This window comes from Rhinopithecus bieti, unplaced genomic scaffold, assembly GCF_001698545.2.
Source record: "Rhinopithecus bieti isolate Rb0 unplaced genomic scaffold, ASM169854v2 scaffold_48739, whole genome shotgun sequence".
Taxonomy (NCBI): Eukaryota; Metazoa; Chordata; class Mammalia; order Primates; family Cercopithecidae; genus Rhinopithecus; species Rhinopithecus bieti.
In genome coordinates, this window is record NW_016820251.1 from 923070 (window position 1) to 944359 (window position 21290).

Here is a 21290-nt window from a genome sequence, read left to right on the forward strand (position 1 = left end):
CTTTTTTTAAGATTTTTTTTTTTTTTCTTTTTTTTTTTTTTTTTGAGACAGGGTCTTGCTGAGATGCCCAGGCTGGAATGCAATGGCGTGATCTTAGTTCACTGCAACCTCCACCTCCTGGGTTCAAGCGATTCTTCTGCCTCAGCCTCCTGAGTAGCTGGGACTACAGGCACGTGCCACCACATCTGGCTAATTTTTGTATTTTAGAGATAGGGTTTCACTATGTTGGCCAAGCTGGTCTTGAACTCCTGACCTCAAGTGATTCACCCCCGCTTGGCCTCCCAAAGTGCTAAGATTATAGCTGTGAGCCACTGCACCTGCACCAGGCCTATTGCACAGGTTTCTGAGTTAAGATAGAAAATTGAAAATACATAACTAATTTCAACCTTCTAGCCCCAGTAAAATGCAAGTAATTTTCCCTTTTATTTTTTTAAACCCACAGAGATAGAAAAAACAGGAGAGGAGAGAGCAAGACATTTGTTGGCTGAAAAGCAGATAGAAGGGAAGAAACATTTTTAGCAAAGGAGAAATCTCAATCTTAAACCAACAGCAGGAAAAACAGAACCAACCTGATTTACACAGCACAATACTCAAAAGGTGCCACAAAAGGAACAATAGGTACCTGTAGAATGGAAGGTAATTGGCTAAAATACGGAGTCTTGGTAAAAGCTGAGAATCGGGAAGATCCATTGTTCCCTCTACATCTGGAGAATGTTTCCTCTAGAGAGGGAAAAAGAAACACTCTTTGCATTAGAAGTTGACTGGCCCGCCGAGTGCAGTGGCTCACACGTGTAATCCCAGCATTTTGGGAGGCGGAGGCGGTTGGATCACCTGAGGTCGGGAGTTCGAGACCAGCCTGACCAACATGGAGAAACCCCATCTCTACTAAAAATGCAAAATTAGCTGGGTGTGGTGGTGCATGCCTGTAATCCCAGCTACTCGGGAGGCTGAGGCAGGAGAGTTACTTGAACCCGGGAGGCGGAGGTTGCAGTGATCCAAAATCGTGCCATTGTACTCTAACCTGGGCAAAATGAGTGAAACTCCAAAGAAGTTGACTGGCCCGGCTGAGGGCAGGGATACTTTTATCAAAAATAATTGGAGTCTGAGGGTAAGTGACCATACACATACTGAATAATGAATGCTGACACTCTTATAAAGGCTGGCAGCCACACCTTTACCTGCTAGGCAGGCAACAGAAATGTATTCTCTGGGGGAATCTAATAGCTCAAGGGGAAAAACTTCAGAGATACCAACATTGAAAGTTCCCTACAAATAGTCCAGTGTGATCACTCTTCAGTAATGCTCTAAATTAACAGGCCCCATAACTACATTCAATGCTTCCAGTCAGCTTTCAAATCCCACTGCTAATCACGAAGAGACATCTATGAAGTAAAATATCTGAAGAAAGCATCTAACATGGAAGAGATACCAAAATAGAAAATTTGGAAGAAACAAAAACCAGGAGGGGGGAAAAATCTTAAAACGTAAACCATCACTAATATTTTCAGAGAGATACGGGAAGACATTGCATCTATGAAACAAGAACAGGAAGCTGTTAAAAACAGAAACCATCAGAAAACAGAAAAAGAACTCCTAGAAAGTAGAGCCAAATGACAGAGATGGAAAATAAGAGCCAAAATCAAATCCAGGTCATCCAATATTCAAACAATGAAAATTCTAGAAAGAGAAGACAGAGAATACAGAAGAAAAGAAATCATGGATGAAATAAGAAATTTTCCACACAAGAATGTCATGTTTCCAGATTGAAAGTCCCCACACAGGATGAAAACAAACACACGCTATTACAAATCTTTTGTTTGTTTGTTTGTTTTGAGACAGGCTCACCCGCAACCTCCACCTCCTGGGTTCAAGCGATTCTTGTGCTTCAGCCTCTTGAGTAGCTGGAACTGTAGGCACACACCACCATGCCTGGCTCATTTTTTTGTCTCTTTAGTCAAGACGGGGCTTCACCATGTTGGCCAGGCTAGTCTTGAACTCCTGATCTCAAATGATCCGCCCACCTTGGCCTCCCAAAGTGTTGGTATTACAGGCATGAGCCATGGCACCTGGCCACTATTACAAATCGTTATGAGATTTCAGAACACTGGAGAAAAGAGAAGATCCTATAGTCTCCAAGGAGAGGAGGAAAACAGCTCATTCATATACAAAAGATTAGACAAACCAGCATGGCTTTGGAATTCTCCACAGCAACACTGGAAACTAGAAGATAATGAAGCAATGTCTTCAAAATTCCAAGAGAAGATTTTTCTAATCTATACTCAAATTATCCATAAAAATTGGGGTAAAAGAAAGTCTTAAAAATAGTTTAGGCACGGTGGCCCACACCTGTAATAGCACTTTAGGAGGCTGATGCAAGTGGATCACCTGAGGTCAGGAATTTAAGATCAGCCTGGCCAACAGGTTGAAACCCCGAAATCTCAACTAAAAATACAAATTTAGCTGGCCATGGTGGCTTGCGCCTGTAATCCCAGCTACTCAGGAGGCTGAGGCAGGAGAATCGCTTGAACCCAGGAGGTGGAGGCTGCAGTGAGCCAAGATGATGCCACTGCACTCCAGCCTAGGTGACAGATCAAGACTCCTCAAAAAAAAAAAATTGACTTTTGATGTATTTGTTTTTAAGAACCTACTCTGTATATTCACCAAAATGAGGGAATAAATCAAGAAAGAGGAAACTGGGGGGTATAGAAAGCAAAAGATACAACCCAAGGGAGAAGCAAAGGAAATCTTTAGGATTACCACTGTGCAGTGAGTTTAAAATGGTAACTAGTACAGACTAAAGCAACATGACTCAAGAAGCAGGCATTTTGAGGTCTGTCTGCACAATGTTTTCTGCTGTGTCTTCCTTTTAACCTAAAGGAACTACCAGAAAATATGCTTCACCAACACAAGAAAATAAACCAAGAAAGAGGAAGGCCTGAGTCTCAGGATATAGGGAATACATTGCAAGAGAATGGTAAAGGCAATTCCAAATTTGAGAGCAAGAGTAGTCCAAGGATAACACTACAGCAAGTCCAGAGAGCACCAGCCCCATAGAGAAGTCCCCAGGAGAGAGGGCTCAAAGGAAAACAGAATGGCTAGATTACCCAGTGTGGGTGGTCTATGGGAAAATGTACGGAGACACTATGGGAAGACATGGGAAAAATCAGCAATAATAATAATTTAAAAAAGCAGCAACCACATGAAAAAAATCAAGGCATATCTACCTGAGGGAAAAAAGAGCAAGGTAATAGAAAACAAGGAGAGCCTAAGAAACTGTCACAACCAAGAGGAGCAGAAGGAGTCATGACAACTCAGTGTATCCTGGATGTGGTATCCTGGAACAGAAAAAACACATTAAGCAAAAACAAATGAAATCTGAGTAAACAACAGACTTTAGCTAATAATAATGTCTCATTATTTATTTATTAGTAGTAACCGATGTACTATACTAACATGTTATAGAAGAAATGGTTCAGGGTATATGAGAACTCTATGTGTATTATCTTCACATTTTTTCTGTAAATCTAAAACTCCTAAAAATCAGTTTATTTTTTAAAAAAGGAAAAAAAATCACAATACACTTCAACTTTTAGCTTTGAATAATATTTGCATAGGCATAATAATGCAAACACTGATTTAACAAAAAGATTGCAATGTAACTACATTGAAAGGGTGGGGAAGAAATGTGTAAAGCAGAGAGATGGCAGAGTGAGAGAACCAAACTCTTATTTACCATAAAAAAGATAAGTAGATAATGCCTAAAATTGATGATTGATAGCAGTATATGCCTATTATTTAGAAATGTGAAGGTATATCATGGCAGGAGAAACAGCTAAGACTAGAAAGAGGTTGTCTCTGAGGAAAAGAATTAGGAAAACAAGACATGTGGGACAGAGAACCACTGTTTTTTATTTAGCCTTTTTTTTTTTTTCTTTCCAGACAGGGTCTCGCTTTGTCATCCAGGCTGGAGTGCAGTAGCATGAACACAGCTCACTGCAGCCTCAACTTCCTGGGCTCAAGCAATCCTCCCAACCTCAACCTCCCTAGTAGCTGGGATTACAGATGTGAGCCACCATGCCCAGCTAATATTTTGTATTTTTTTGTAGAGACAGGGTTTTACCATATGGCTCAGGCTAGTCTCGAACTCTTGAGCTCAAGCCATCCACCCAATTTGGCCTTCCAAAGTGCTGGGATTACAGGCATGAACCACCGCGCCTGGCTATTTAGCATTTTCAATGCTAGTTTTCAGATTATGTGCACATATTAATTTGATAAACATCAATTAAAAAATCAGAAGAATGAAGTAGATTGCAATGAATTGACAAGAAAACTGCCAAAATACTGACAAAACAAAAAGCAAATTCTAGGCCAGGCACAGTGGCTCACACCTGTAATCCCAGCACTTTTGGAGGTCAACGCGGGAGATCACCTGAGGTCAGGAGTTTGAGACCAGCCTGGCCAATATGGTGAAACCCCATCTCTACTAAAAATACATAAATTAGCCAGCCGTGGTGGCACGTGCCTGTAGTCCCAGCTACTCCGGAGGCTGAGGCAGGAGAATTGCTTGAACCCAGGAGGCACAGGTTGTAGTAAGCCGAGATCATGCCACTGCACTCTAGCCTGGGCGACAGAGCGAGGCTCCGTCTCAAAATAAAAAATAAAATAGATAAATAAAAAGCAAATTCTACGAATGCCACAGAAATAACACTGATGACATTACTAAATACAGGTTGGTTGCCCTATCAAAGTTATTCTTTTTCAAAACGTGCCAATATACTAAAAATTAACGTCTTCATTTCTGAAACTTAAGTTCCCTCCTTTGACTGCTTTCTCAATTCTTCTCTCCTATTCTCTGGTAGAAAATCTGCTTTCACTTTATCACCGCGTTGAAATCCTCTAATTTATGCTTGTCACCTTTCTCTTGCCTTCATTTCTCTCAATGCAACTTTCTCCCTAAATGTTCTCTCAAACCCACTAACAATCCCCAATACTGAGAAAAATCCATCAGTTTTAGGTCCTACTTTCTGATGGCTTAAGAAATGGATATTTTCTTCAGTTGGCCTCACTGTAAACTCACGATTTTCACTCATTTGAAAATTAGCACTAATCAATATTCCTTTTACTCATCCCCACTCCTTTTCTTTTTCTAAACATGTGCCATTCTTTTTTGGTATTCAGTCTTCTTTGGCCTTTCTGTTGACATTACTCCCTGATGGCTTTCTTACTTTGCCAAAACAAAAAATGTCCTGCCTTTTTTTCATCTCCAAATATACTCATTCTTCCCTTTCCTTTTGTGCAGAGTAAGAACTTTCCTTTTGTTCAGAGTAAGAAATATCCCCACTTCTTTCTGAGGCTCTTTCCATCTACCTGACTTCTTTCTTCCCTTAGACGTTAGTTTTACCCAGGATTTTGAAATTAGCGTGCTGATTTCAAAATAGATGGATAAATGAAAGAATAAATGAAACTTGCCATCTTAGTTACCATTTCCCTAAATTACCTCCTTTCCTACTTCCACTACAGTGGTTCAGGCCCTTACCATCACTTGGCTGGTTGACTGCCACCCCATCGAATGTTCTTTTTCACTCACCATCTTCCTTCCATGATTTACTATTTCCTCTGGCTTACAACATATTCAAGGTTCTTACATGTGTTTGGATGGAAATGAACTTTTCTTTCCCTTATATTTCTATTTCATCCTTTCTCTCCAAGCTTCTTTAAAGGTTTCTCACATTTACTTATAATATTCATTTATCTATAGTAGAGTATCTCTGTAGTGGGTGAAGTTCTAAACTTTTGTTGGCTGAATACAAACTGATTTTGACTGCTTGCTTTTTTCCCCCTCCACCTCTGACGCTCAGTCCCAAGGCTCCCAGTGTGGATCTCCTAGGGCATACTATTCTGGGAAGGACTCCTTTTGGCAAGCCTATTTAGACCATAGTCAAGCATAAACTCATTGTTTTGAAGAAGCCCTAAAGACTGGTGAAATAATCAAAATGTGAGTGCTTTGTTCAGGCTGAGATGTTAAGTGTTCAGTAAACATTTATTGGATATATGATAGCCAATATTTTATAAAGCACTTGCTATTGCTAAGAAATTCACATTATCTTAGTGTCCTTAAGGAGCATCTGAAGGGATACTTTCCATTATACAGATAAGGAAAGTAACTTTTAGAGATAAATAACTCGCTTAAAGTCAATATTGTAGGCTCTTGAGCCAGGATTATACTGGTGGGCTGAATGTGTAACTGCATTCTTAATCACTCGATTACACTGTCTTGGCTGTAAAACACTAGTTTCTACAAGAAATAACATGGGCATAGTCATTCCTCAAGAGACATACAAACTAGTCAAAGCAGTAATGCCACACAACTATAATGCAAGACAGATCTCCGTAACTGCAATCTAAAAAGAACGAAGTGTTATTGGAGTCCTACTGAGAGATCAAGAGACATTCCTTCTAGCTAGGGTACTTAAAAGGATGTGGACTTTAAATTTGGCTTTAAAGTTTAAGGGATGGACAAGATTTAAACAATTGCTGTTAAAAGGGAAAGGTCAGACAAGGGGTGTCACTAACAAAAACATGAACCAGGAAGGAACAGAGCATGCTCATGAGACAGGAGCCTAATTTCATTAAAGCAAAAGGTGGGTGAAGTTAAGGGATAAGAAGACAGGAAAAAATAGTTTGAGACCAAACTATGGAGCAAGCATCTGAACTTCATCTGCAGACTGTAAGGAGTCTGTGCAGATTTCTGGGCATAGTACCATGACGAGTTACTTAGAAAAATCAATTTGGGAGCAGGTTGTAGGACTGGCAGAGTAGAGAGTTTTTTTTTTGTTTTTTTTTTGTTTGTTTGTTTGTTTGTTTGTTTGTTTGTTTGTTTTGAGACAGAGTCTAGCTCTTGCCAGGCTGGAGTGCAGTGGCACAAGCTTGGCTGACTGCAACTTCTGCCTCTCAGGTTCAAGCGATTCTCCTGCCTCAGCCTCCTGAGTAGCTGGGATTACAGGCACGTACCACCACACCCAGCTAATTTTTGTGTTTTTAGTAGAGACGGGGTTTCACCATGTTGGCCAAGATGGTCTCAATCTCCTGACCTCGTGATCTGCCTTCCTTGGCCTCCCAAAGTGCTGGGATTACAGGCATGAGTCACCATGCCTGACAAGAATAGTTTTTTATAGGAGACTCAGGATAGTCCCAGCCACAAGATCTTGACCCTCAGGAGAGAGACAATGGAAATAAAATAAGAGGGGCAGATATTTCAAAAGTGGAATCAGTTCAAGTTGGTCTTAGTAAAATTACGACACCTAAGCAATATAACTCTAAAAACAGCATTTGGCTTTATGTCTCAGTTACAGAAGGCTGGGACATATTTAAAACTATAATTTAGAAATTAAGTTTGGTTTAAAAGCCTGTTGCATTCACACACACACTTCTACACACAAATATACAAACACACTGTATACACATATATAGTGAGAATGTTTGAAATGAAGATCTAGAAAATTATAGGTTAAAATCAAGGTAACTCGAGACTGACTATGGAAGCAGTAAGAAGGCAATTTAGTTTTGTTAAATTTTGTCTGACTTAGTTTTTATTAAACAGTTACATATATAAATTTAAAATAGAAATTTATTTTTTCTCAAAGTACTGTCTTAAAACGGTTTATTCCATTAACTGACCTTAATAAGAAAATAATTTTCTGTGTATTAACAGGTGGGCAGCTTCACCTCGATTGGCTTCAATTACAAAGTTTCCATTTTGCCCAGTTAAGAAATACTTAAAATTATTCAATCTTCAGAGAATTTTTTAAAAGTATGTGACAAGAAAGGAAGAAGAGCATTTTAAATTACTTCATATGCATTAAAAAACTAGACAGTAAACTACAACTTCCCTATCTTCTATAATCTTCTCCGCGTCTGAAGCAACAGTTGGAAGAAATAAGTTCTCTGTATCCCAAAAGATTTCCTAGAATTCTAAATGTTAATAATTAAAACAGAAATCTTGAAATGCTTATCATACATTTTCAAAGAATGTTCATATATGGTTCACACACAGATTTAACAAGAATAATCAGTTCAATCATGATTTAAGCCCTCGATCTCCTAGTTTAGTTGTAAAATTGAGAAAGTTGTTCTAGACAGGTTATAAACTTCCGTCAAGCAATACAGTACTACAAACAATTCATTTATTGTAGATATTGAACATCCACTACTTGCAAAACATTATGTTACAAAGTCTTGCACCTAAATTATACCTGTCCTTGAGAGCAACAACTAGGAGTCCCTTTTATTCAGCTTTGATTTCTTCACTGGGTTCAGGATGATAAATAAACTAGCTGTTGGACTTACTCTCCATTTTCATTTCCACAGTAAACTCATTTCATTTGTACAATGAAACTTGGAAAACACTTTATCTGGATAATAAAAAAGAGTACCAACAATGAAAGAAAGGCATTCTGAGATTTATCAATATAAAACAAGTTGAATAGTTGAATATGCATTGTCTAAACCTATGCTGTCCACTATCATAGCCACTAGTCAGCCACATGTGACAATTGATCAAATTGTAGCCGGTCTGAATGGAGATGTGATGTAAGTGTAAAATATACATCAGATAATCAAAAAAAGAATGTAAAATATCTTGTAACTTCAATATATTATATATTAAAATAACATTTTGGGGCTACTGGATTATTAAAATTTTTTACTTTTTAAATTTTGGCTGTAGAAAATTTTAAAATTATATATATGGCTCATATTATATTTATATTGTTCTATGCTCTTAAGGACCTTCTCCACAGATTACTATGACCTCTCTTCATGGCCCTGATCACAAATGCAGGAAAATGAACTATTACTCACATTTATCTTGTAATTCCCTTTTATTGCTATTTCTATGTCTGACCCATGATCTACTTTCATTGTTACATGAAACCAAATCCTTCACTGTGAGGGTTAGGAATGATAATTATTTGATTCTGATTTTACATAAGTGTGTGTCAGGAGGAGGGTGGGTGATTCTATTGTCTCTTTTCTAATAGTTTGAAACAGACTATGTCACTCATGCATATAATCTACATGCTTCTTGACTAGTGAATATGATATGAAAATGCCTCCAAAGTCCCTGAGCCAGTGACTTGGACTTCCTTTTCACAGGTGTTATTTTCCCACCTAACTACCAGCGACCTCCCTTCCTTTAAAACAAAATGACTTTGGCCTATCTGCAGTCACTATTATGGAATATCTGCTATCTCCCCGACTCTTGTTAACATGACTGCCTATGCAGGGAGCCATGACAAGAAAACTGAAGTAACATCCCTTATTTAAGGCAGAATAATGGAAGTCTCTATAATTCCCTTAGACATTAAAATTAAGAGCATTTGTAAAGGAATATAACTTTCCTTCTCTGTTCATCTGACTTCCTCCTTTAAAGAAAGCTGATTATGTTAAAAGGCTTATTTCATAAAGCCATTTATAAAACAATTTATACGACAAAGGACGCAATTACTTTTGCACCAACATTAATACAATGAACGTGGAGAACTTTACTAGATCTAAATAAAGAAAAAAAGTAGCAGCAATGAAACAAAGGTATTTTGAGATTAATATATCTGTATAAAACAAGCTGAATACTTGAAAATAGTTCAGTAGAAAATACAGTCAAGGAAATCTATGTGTTAGAAGTCATATTTTTACACATTTTGTCTTTACTTAATAGAAGTTCTTTGATTAGAATTGTTTTCCAACATAGTATTTATACTGAAGTTTGATATTTTAAACAAAATATTTTGAAGTAGAAAGGCACTTCAGGAATCAAGAGTTTTCTGTACTTGTTTTATTTTAGTGATATGCCCAAAGTCATACAGCTACTAAGACTGAACAAATGTATGTTGATCCCAAGTTCAGCCTGTTTCACAGTATTATCCTGCCTTCATCCTTAACTTTTGATCTCATTAAAAAACAAAAAAATTAAATTCAGATCTATCCAATGAAAAGATATTATTAGCACTATTAATGTTCTTCTTTTATTTATTTGGGATGAAAGCATTTTAGATATCTGAAAAGGAGAAATGAAGATTGATGGGTACAGTGTTGAAATAATTATATCCTGTTTAAACACTGGTAAGTATCAGAGGCTCATATAATACTTGAAATTTCCAGCACACTCATCTTTTAGTAAATGTGGGCCAGGGAAATAGAAGTCTGGAATGGAATATAGAGTTTAATCAAGGCTGAAAATATTTATTATTTTACTTGGAGGTACTGAATATTCTACCGTACCACATCTGAATGGAAGATTTTAGTAACTTGAATATCCCATGTGTAAATTATACCTTTGTAGTAATATAACTGTGGATAAAACACTAGGACATCATTCTAGTGAAACTACTCCTGGTAAGCCTATCTTTTGCTCAATATTAATGGAGCAACAAGATAGCATCTGATATATATTACTATGAATTATTCATTTCTCCAAAGTATTCCCAGAAGCAACAAAAGACAATTGTACTATTTCTGCTTCAGTTTCTTTTTAGAAGAGCAAACTTTTGTTTTCCCTGTTCAACTTATCAAGTCTTAAATTTTTTTTTAGAGACAGGTCTTACTATGTTGTCCAGGCTGGCTGTAGGGCAGTGGGTATTCACAGACATGATCATAGTGTACTACAGCCTCAAACTCCTGGGCTCAAGAGATCCTCCTGCCTCAGCCTCCCAAGAAGCTGGGACTACAGGCATGTGAGCCACTGTGCCTGGCCCATCAAGCCTTTATTATTAACCTATAATGTATCAGCCACTCTTCTGGGGTCTGGGAGTATAAATATGAACAACACCTATAGAAGGTTTAACACTTCAACTAAAGTAGAAGCAAACACATGCTAAGAATACTTTGATACATAAATTGTATCCAGTGACTGGCTAGAGAGGATTTAGTTACACATACCGTATCTTGTTCCTATGGAAGGGAGATGTGGTGGTTAAGCTCAAGAAGAGAGGTGTTTGTAAAAATATTTTTTAAAAAACAAAAATAGCTCTGACACCAGTCATAATTTTTTTTTTTTTGAGATGGAGTTTCACTCTTGTTGCCCAGCCTGGAGTGCAATGGCATGATCTTGGCTCACTGCAACCTCTGCCTTCCTGGTTCAAGCGATTCTCCTGCCTCAGCCTCCCAAGTAGCTGGGACTACAAGCACGCCCCACCACGCCTGGTGAATTTTTGTATTTTTAGTAGAGACAGGGTTTCACCATATTGGCCAGGCTGGTCTTGAACTCCTGACCTCAGGTGATCCACCCACCTCAGCCTCCCAAAGTGCTGGGATTACAGGCGTGAGCCACCACACCCAGCCATAACTTAAATTTTCATCAGCATTAAGGATTAGATAACAGCTGTCTAAGTAGCATACAGAATGGGTAAAAACATTGCCCAAGGCAAACTAAATTTCACTTTACTTCAAATTTGCTTTGTGTTGTGCTTGCTTATTCATCAAGTCATGGTATATTTTAACATGGTACCATTCCTTGTCAACTGTGAGCACGGATGACAGACTTTTAGTTTAAAAGAAATAAAAGACAAGAATAAATTAAATATATGTAAAGTACTAGATTCTGAAGATAACGAGAAGATGAACAAAATCCATTGGACTTGTAAAAGTATATAAATACATTTTTTTCCTAATTCTTAAATTGGGCACTTGTAATAGAAATAGTTAAAAACAAGCAAAGACAATTATTCTGTTCTTTACCCAAGACAATCAAGAGACAAATGTTCTTTGATTTATGATGGTTTCATAAGTAAACTTAAGCTTCATTTAGTCATTTACTGAGTTCAGCTTTGTCAATTAAAATAATTAAGGAATCATAGCATCACCTATATACATCTAGAAGAAAAGTTTCTTCCTATTAAAATGCTTTGAAAAGGTTACTAATATGTTTAAATACCCAAATAATTTGTTACTAATATATCACAAGGAATATCATTTTATTACTGTCATCACAAAATCATAATTTCTGTACAGGAATGTATAAGTGAACATTATTCAAAGCATTGATAATTCACTTCATAATGAGGGTAAACATACTACAGAACATATTGTAAAGAAAAAAAATATTGTAAAATTTTCTGGTCTTGCAGTGCACTATTTAGTGCAAGTATTTAAGACACAATAGTGTTCAATTCAGCAAAGTATTGCAGAATGTCATGCCACAGTCCACCTAATTCAAAGAGGGTCAGGACATGCAGCTTGTAATAAAATGTCGGAAGTGTGTGTGTGTGTGTGTGTATATATATATATAAAACCACATGTAATTCATAAAATATATAGTGGTTTATTTAGATGGTTTTAAATGATTTCACTGTGGAATTCAACATAACTGGAACAACATTGACAGTCTTCTTAACAGCAATAATCTTATTGCTAGGCAATGGCTTTGGCTTCAGGTAGGAATGCTTCCCAGTATTTTATCAGCTGTGAATGAAAATTAAAATAAAAGTTATTCTCATTACCTTTTTGTCATTTATATGCATATATCCTGTACAGCATTAACAAAAATCTACATAGGTCGGGTGGGGTGGCTCACACCTGTAATCCCAGCACTTTGGGAGGCTGAGGTGAGTGGATTACCCGAGTTCAGGAGTTTGAGACCAGCCTGGCCAACATGGTGAAACCCCGTCTCTACTAAATATACAAAAATTAGCCTGGCAATGTGGCACGCACCTGTAATCCCAGCTACTCGGGAGGCTGAGGTAGGAGAATCGCTTGAACCCAGGAGGCAGAGGTTGCAGTGAGCCAAGATCACACCACTGCACTCCAACCTCGACACCAGAGCGAGACTCCATCTCAAAAAAAAAGGAAAAAAAGCAAAGCAAACACAACATAAAAAAAAACTATACAAATAGCTTAACAATGACTAATACTTACTAATGTCTGGGTTTTTTTTTATTGTTTTCTTGAGGCGGAGTTTCGCTCTTGTTGCCCAGACTGGAGTGCAATGGCATGACCTCGGCTCACTGCAACCTCCACCTCCCAGTTCAAGCGATTCCCTGCCTCAGCCTCCTGAGTAGCTGGGATTACAGACGCGCCACCACGCCCAGCTAATTTTTTTGTATTTTTAGTAAAGACGGGGTTTCTCCATGTTGGCCAGGTTGGTCTCAAACTCCTGACCTCAGGTGATCCACCCGCCTCAGCCTCCCAAAGTGCTGAGATTACAGGCATGAGCCGCACCCAGCCAATGTCCAATTCTTAAAGGAATCATTTTAATTTCCTTATCTAAAGTCTGTCAATATAGTTCATATATAAATTATTTAAAACATTAATTACTCCTGGCTACTTTTATTTTTGATGTAAAATAATAGAGTTATTTTAATGCACAATTTTTTATTTTATGCAAAATTTTACATAGAACAGTGTTACCATATATTAAATAATACAACTACAATGACCTTTTCCAGCATAAAGTGATAAGATTTCCCAATGCAGAGCATATTGATAGTTTACGTTATTGCTAGACAAGAAAAATGGAATATAAGGAGGAAGAAAAGAAAATATTGAACAAGAAAAAAAAAAGGACTGGATAGAATTAGCTGTCAGTCTTCCTTGAATAGTCCAGAGAACAGACTGAAATATAAACTGAAGTCATGTTTAAAACAATTCCTTTAAAACAAGGTTATATGACTTATTTTCACATTTTAAAATTTAACTTTATGAACTATTTAAATAAAAGTTAAAGACAATTTGAAGATAATACCACTTAATTCAAAAACAACCTATTTTACACAAATGACATTCTAGATCCACATGTTTTAAAACTGGAAAAAAAATCCTTCTATTCAAGATATTGAATTACGTGACCTGTTACTCTAATTTACATTAAAATATACAGGAAAATTTTCTACGATTATCTTTTTATTTAATATACCATTAAAATCCATGGTAAAGGAGACAAATGCCACTTGCAGCATTCAACCACCACCAACCCCAAACAAAATAAAGCAAAAAGAAAACAGTACAGTTTTTTTTTTAATTCTGAAAAACTGTTTAGTTTAAGTTCTATTTGTTATGGCAGAAGAACTTACTAGAAGAAATTTACTCAAAAAACAGGTCTGCACCACAAAGAAAACAAACTAGAAAGACAGTGAAAGGGAACCTTGCCCATGAGGTTTCTGATGGCCTAAAAATTGGGAAAAGTCAATCACTGCCTGAGTGTTAAGCAGAGGGGCAAAAAAAAAAAAAAAAAAAAAAAAAAAAAAAACCCGAGATAGTTTCCAATGAGTTTACCCTTTTATCCTTTACCATCACTGGCTTTCTGTCTTCCATTTCTTATTCTTGAGTTTAAAAGCCCAGTTCATTAATCTTTTTAAAATAAGGAAGTATACCAAAAACAAATTCTATAAGTTTAAGTTATAAACAAAAATGGCTTACCTGTTGTTGTGTTTGAACTAGTGATTCTAAGTACTTGATGATAACGGTTTTAAAATCCTTCACTCGTTCTTTCTGTTGAAGTACATTTTTAAAAGTCTGTTAGTAGAAAGCTAAATTCAACTTTACCACAAAATTGCAGCAAAATGTGACCATGTTGTTAAGATAAATGCAAAATTATTATACATGCCTCAAATCTTCCCACTTCTTTTCGAATCGTTTTAGAGATCTGTTCAAAATCTCTTTCCCCTTGTTGCACTTTCGCCTCCCACTAATAAAAACAAACAAAGAAATATTTTACGCTTATCTCAAAAAGAAGTATAGTACTGTCATGACCGCTCACTTAATCACAATACCTGAAAATCCTGAGAAAGCTCAATATTGGTAAAGCACAATTCAGCATCAACAGAAATTGTATTTAACTATCAACCAACAGAAATGCATGTTAGCTTAATTTCCATTAATATTCCACAGATTTGCTCAATATTAAGATATTTCAACACTGTACTTAACAAACTACAATATCCAAAGCTTAATTAAATATAACTAAGAGGAAAGATTTTGGGCATAAAATTCACCACAAAATAAATTATCAGTGTTACAGTGTAATTTTCTTAATTACTTTTTTATATCAGTAATTATTTCAGAATATATCAATACTGTTAAATCCAAGGATATGTGTTCATCAAAATTTATATGCTGATGGAAATACTTTAAATTAGGAAAATTATATGATAAACATTTTAAAACATTTTGTAATGGTAAAATGATCAGATTGGAAAAAAATGTAGAATTATGTTCTACTGAAGACCATCAATAAATATTAAATTCAGTACAGAAACAACAAAATGTTGTGATTAGTGAACAATGAAACAACTAAAATAACTGAAGATTTAAGCAATGAAATGATATTTTTCCCACTGTGTAACCAAAACACTGGTACATACTCTTCAAAGGGCAGGTACATTTATTTTTAGTAATATAAAGGTTGTCCTACCTCTTCAATTTCCTTATTGAAGCATGGTAAGAAAAGTGTATATATTATAATAAACTTATACAAATTCACTAAAATACCATATATAATACATATATATGGGGGATAATGTTGCCTGGACAGTTAAATGTGGGAGAGATCTAGCTCCAAAACCATTTTTAGACAGAAAATAATAATCTGAAATAAAATTAACCATCTAATAATAAATGTGTAATTATTAATGTAAAGGTTAATTTTAGCTGTTTCCCTTGTATGCTTCTTTATCTGTTCCATAAGTAACAAAGGGCTCTGGAGATTTTAATAATGATCAAAATGTTGAAGTAATTCTCACACAGTTCATAAAATATGCAAAATAGCTGCGTGTTGAATGGTTTAGAAAAAAATTATGAAAATTATGTATATATGAATGACTCATGAAAACTTAAGAGATAAAGCATTTAGTAATCACCTCTCTTATTTCATTTTTAGCTTGCTGTATTTTATCTGGTTTGTTAGCAACCATCATTTTTGCTTCAGCTTCACGTTTTTTGAGCAAAGTAATTTGAGCATCTTCCCATTTCTGCCAGCACTTCATTCGATGGTCAAACACACCCTATAAGTGAATAACATAATGCTATTAAGTAAGAGTAACATTTAAAATACTTTCATTAACACTAGAAGTGTTATCATACCGAAAGCAATAAAACCAAGTATTTAAGTCCTATTCTAATATACTAAGATACTGAAAGTAAGTATGCCAATATCAAAGAAAATAATCTCCATATTCATTTGCTTAAAACAACAAAAAAAAAACCCTGTCACTGAATGAAACATGTTCAGAATAAAAACTACATTCAAAGCCATTTCATCACTAGCCTTTAGGCTAGTGTGGTTTATAAGATTTATAACAGTGTTTTACGCTTCGAAGAAAGATGTCTTTAATAGGAAAATGCTAGTGTCATACCTACACTGGAAATTTTCCCGTTAAATAATATCAGAAGCATATTAAGTATTAGAAACATGTCTGAAATTGAAAAGACAAAATGTGAAAAACTCATAAGATATGTGGTAGAAGAAATTGCCATAGCAAATTAAAAAAGGCAAAGCAATCAAAAGTAAAATATACAAAATGAATAAAAGACAGTCTTATACAAGATGAAAAGGGCAAAAGATGAAAAGAGGACTATATATATATTTTTATACATACACTGCAGAACTGAAGAAATAGACAAAAAGATCCTAATATAATAAGTCAACCAAATCCATGACTTCTCTCAAGGAGTCTGGCAGAGCAAGAGCAAGTGAATAGAGAAAATAAATGAAATATGGACAAATTAGAGTAATTAGAAGTCTCATGAGAAAAATGATGGATAGGATGGGAGAACCCACTAAGAATCCCCTTTCTGGCTTGACGTTAGAGAAATATTAAAATTATTTTAGTAATTACTAATCAAACATTCATGAAGTAAACATTAATAGAGTGAACCAGGAAGCACTAAACCCAAGTTATTTTAATTTATTACAAATAAAAAACTTTTGAACCACGAAGTAATAAAATACATGTTCCTATAGGGATCTGCTGAAGAGAAAATATGTAGTTAGTGTATTTTAAAAGCAGGCTTTGGAGAAAATCAAATTTGGTTCTAATATTCGTTTTGTCACTGTATGACCATGGGTAAATTCACTGAACTTCTCCAAGCTGTAATGCTCCCAAATATAAAAGGGGAAGTGATGTTTACATTTATGGATTAGAAATAACATGAGGAGTATATTATTGCATAGTGTCTTAACCTAGTGGATGCTTAATAATCAGTAGGCACAGCCATTATGGATTACTTCTAAATAACATACACATGGAAATGTAGTTAACTGTTAAGCTTTCTATTAAAAGTGCAAAGAATAGCTTAGTATTATGGAAAAAATGTATAATTAGGCAGCATTTATATCATATGGCAATTTTTTAAAATGTGATAATAGCATTTAAAACCAGTCAACCAGAAACCAAAGTATTTTCCAAAAGAATTCTTAAAGATCGTGAACATTTTAAATTAACTAGGACAACAGATATCCACGGCAAACTAGCAATCAAAGCACCTTATCTATGGGTATTTAAATCCACTTTGCTGTATTTGTCTTCTCGGATACTTTTTCTTACATTAAGTGAATCTTACTGTCCCCTTTGTCTGCTTTGCTTATATTTAAAGTACCACATTTTCCCTAAAACATCCCTTATTATAAATTAACTTCGCTATAGTCAAATTCAGTTAGGCTAAAATCCAAAAGTAACACATCTAACACGAATAGATTCAGAAAAAGTTACTACCATTTAAAACAACAGTGTTCAATTCTTTGGCTTTCCTGGGCCACACTGGAAGAATAATTATCTTTGGCCACACATAAAATACACTATCACTAAGCGATGAGCTAAAAAAAAAAAGTCATGAGATTTTTTTTTTTACTTTTTTTTTTTGAGACGGAGTCTCGCTCTGTCGCCCAGGCTGGAGTGCAGAGGTGCGATCTCAGCTCACTGGGAACTCTGCCTCAGCCCACTGCAAGATCACGCCATTCTCCTGCCTCAGCCTCCAGAGGAGCTGGGACTACAGGCACCCGCCACTATGCCCAGCTAATTTATTTTTTATTTTTATTTTTAGTAGAGATGGGGTTTCACCGTGTTAATCAGGATGGTCTCGATCTCTTGACCTTGTGATCCGCCCGCCTCAGCCTCCCAAAGTGCTGGGATTACAGGCGTGAGCCTCTGCGCTCGGCCATGCATGACAGTTTGTGAATTTGTGTTGGGCCGCATTCAAAGCTGTCCTCGGCTGCATGTTGGAAAGGCTTGATTTAAGACAATCTCTCTCACCACACACACACACACACGACCAACCAAAAAGTAATGTAAGATTTTAGGCCTAGTCTTGCTTCAGGGGAACAGGGTCATATCTTTTCTTCATTTATAAATTCCTCTGTTCAGTAACAATTTGATTCCTTAAAATATGTACCAATACAAGGAAAAAGTTAATGTACATGCCCTTTAATTCAATATTGGCTTAAGTTCTCAATGTATATCAACTGGCTTTCCATTGATATGCTAAATCTAAACTAATTTGGTCCCTGTCCAATTTATTATCTTATAGTATTCCAGAACAGTACATGTTTATTGTGGTACAGATGTAGGAGCTATGATAAAAGTTAGACTACTAAAGTCAGGTTATTTCAGGGGAAAAAAATTGATCTTAAATATACAAATTAACCTTTTCTTCATTTGTTTTCTTACCTTTGTAACAAAATAACAGAAAATAAACGAAAAAAAGAACCAGCACCAGTCAAATTTCTAACAATGCTATATTAAACCAATTAAATCATAACAATGTTTCCCTTTGCATGTCAAGATACTAATCCACTCTAGTAGAACCATTATAAGAGGGTTAAGTTTACAGGGATCATCCATTTAGGACCTCCGTTCCTCTGCTAATTTATGGCATACATTTGTATGCAAGCTGCTCTCAATTAGACAAGATTCCAGATGTCTAACAGTTTTTTTGGCCCATCAGGAAATTTGAAGCTACAATTTTAATTATATTATAATTCAGTTAATCTAAAAATATGCTGCCCAGCTTCATGGAGTTCTGAAGAGGTGCTGAGTATCTATAGACAAACAATAAAGCGTTTAAACCCCTTGGGGAACCCATCTTTTAGTTAAAATTTTTTTTAATATGTTTTATAAATTGGGATCCCCTACAAAAATTATTTATGAAGAGTTCTAGTGCTAAAAACATTAAGAACCATTGCCCTCAATCTCTGACCCTACTCTAGTGGTTCAAAGAAGCCCAATACATGACAATGCTTGTAAGGATACAGACAAAACTTATAGTTCTAAATTTCAGAGACCACGTACTATACAAAAGAGGAAAACAGGAGTTTCCTGACACAACGCCAGGCTTAGGCAATATTTCGAAATGTGTAAAATTTAGCTTTTTCTTTGGTGTTCCAATTTCTGATGTTCTTTGATCCCAACAATGGCTCTATATTAATCCCCAAAGTATTCCTAATTTGAAGAACTGTCATCAGAAAAGTACACTCGATATGGATAAAACCAAAGGTTAATTAATATTAAGCAGCTATTCAAAATAGATAATAAGCAAACAAAAACTGGGCAAAGGACATGAACAGTTCATTCATAGAAAAAGAAATGTAGGGCCAGGTGCGGTGGCTCATGCCTATAATCCCAGCGCTTTGGGAGGCCGAGGTGAGTCGATCACAAGGTCAAGAGATGGAGACCATCCTGGCAAGGTGAAACCCCGTCTCTACAAAAACTACAAAAATTAGCTGGCTGTGGTGGCACACACCTATAGTCCCAGCTACTCAGGAGGCTGAGGCAGAACTGCTTGAACCTAGGAGGCGGGGGTTGTAGTGAGCCAAGATCGTGCCACTGCACTCTAGCCTGGTGACAAAGCAAGACTCCATCTCAAAAAAAGAGAAAAGAAAGAAAAAGAAATGTAAAATGGCTTACCATTTGTGAAGATGTCTTGATTCACACTAAGTAAATGACAACTTATAAAAAAACAACCTTCATTCTTGGGTGGTAGTAAAAAGAAACATGTAGGTTTAGGTACGTTAGGGTACAAGGCAAAATCTTTTTGAACAGTAATTTGGCAATACTTATTGAAATTTAAAATGCATATACCCTTTGGTCAGCAATCCTACTTATAGAATCTTTATGTCCAAAGACTTATCAAAATACTTGATTTTTTAAAAGACTAGACTATAATTCAAGGTGTATCTAAGTGTTTTATGATGGAATGCTATACAACCATTAAAAAGACATCTACCTATGTTGATAGGGAGACTGCTCTATTAAGTGGAGTGGGTGTAAAAAGCAGACAAAGAACACTAAACACAGTATATTCCTTTTTGAGAGAGGAAGGGAGGGAGAGAAGGGGATGGAAGGAATAAATGGACAGAGGGGAGAGAATTAGCTTCATGTACATGCATAGCTAATTCTGTAAAGACACAAAAGAACCTAACAGTTTATGACTGAGGTCAGAGACTACAGGTCATAGATCTGCAGGGAAACTTACCTTGCTGGGCTATTAAAACTATCATGTATGTGCATTATTTCTTCAAATACAAGTGAATTAGTTCAAAACAAAGAATATGACAAAACAAAACTGTAAAATTACCTGTCACCTCATTCCATAATATCTCAATTCCTTTGTGCAGTTGATCTGGGCTAGGTTTCAGTAGAAACCAATCTTAAAGAGCTTAATTTACCTGAAGGCAAATTGACCACAACTCTTTAACTCTTTCAGTCAATGAATCATTAATTCAGTATTTCCACAAATGTGTTCCATATATGTAAATAGACATTTGTTGGAAAGTAATTCTTGTTCAAATGAATTTAGAAGCCTCTAGATTAAAATTTGTTTTCTTTTTCACTCCTAATCAGTTCTGAGCTTTTAAAATGCATTCTGAATCTTGCAAACAGGGATACTATATACAAAACTTAGCTACCTGTAATCCATCTTTTGGTGCCAGTGTTGCCAGTGTTCTATAGAAAGCATTTTGGAAAACATGAATATAACTGTAATTTCAGGAAATACAACAACACAGCAAAAAGACTTAGGGTATGAGGAAAGCTGTTTTTGAGGGATCAATATCCATTATACAGGCAGGCCATCACTGCCAGGGGTCTTTTCCAGGCTAGCTCTAGCAGATATGTATTCTTTTTTTTTTTTTTTGGAGATGGAGTCTCTCTCTGTCACCAGGCTAGAGTGCAGTGGCGCGCTCCTGGCTCACTGCAACCTCTGACTCCCCGGTTCAAGTGATTCTCCTGCCTCAGCCTCCTGAGTAGCTACGATTACAGGCCTACGCCACCATGTCCAGCTAATTTTGTATTTTAGTAGAGCTGGAG

At 36.1% G+C, this 21290-nt stretch overlaps 1 protein-coding gene across 1 annotated transcript in view; it reads right to left on the reverse strand.

The window, feature by feature from the left end:
* Positions 1 to 11952: 11952 nt before the first annotated feature.
* The window catches only part of SNX2 (sorting nexin 2), a 52820-nt gene continuing 43482 nt past the window's right edge, over positions 11953 to 21290 (reverse strand). Inside the window, 4 exon segments of the mRNA XM_017859726.1 lie at positions 11953 to 12456; positions 14410 to 14481; positions 14597 to 14677; positions 15849 to 15992. Coding sequence (XP_017715215.1) covers positions 12406 to 12456; positions 14410 to 14481; positions 14597 to 14677; positions 15849 to 15992 — 348 coding nt within the window. The 3' untranslated portion in view covers positions 11953 to 12405.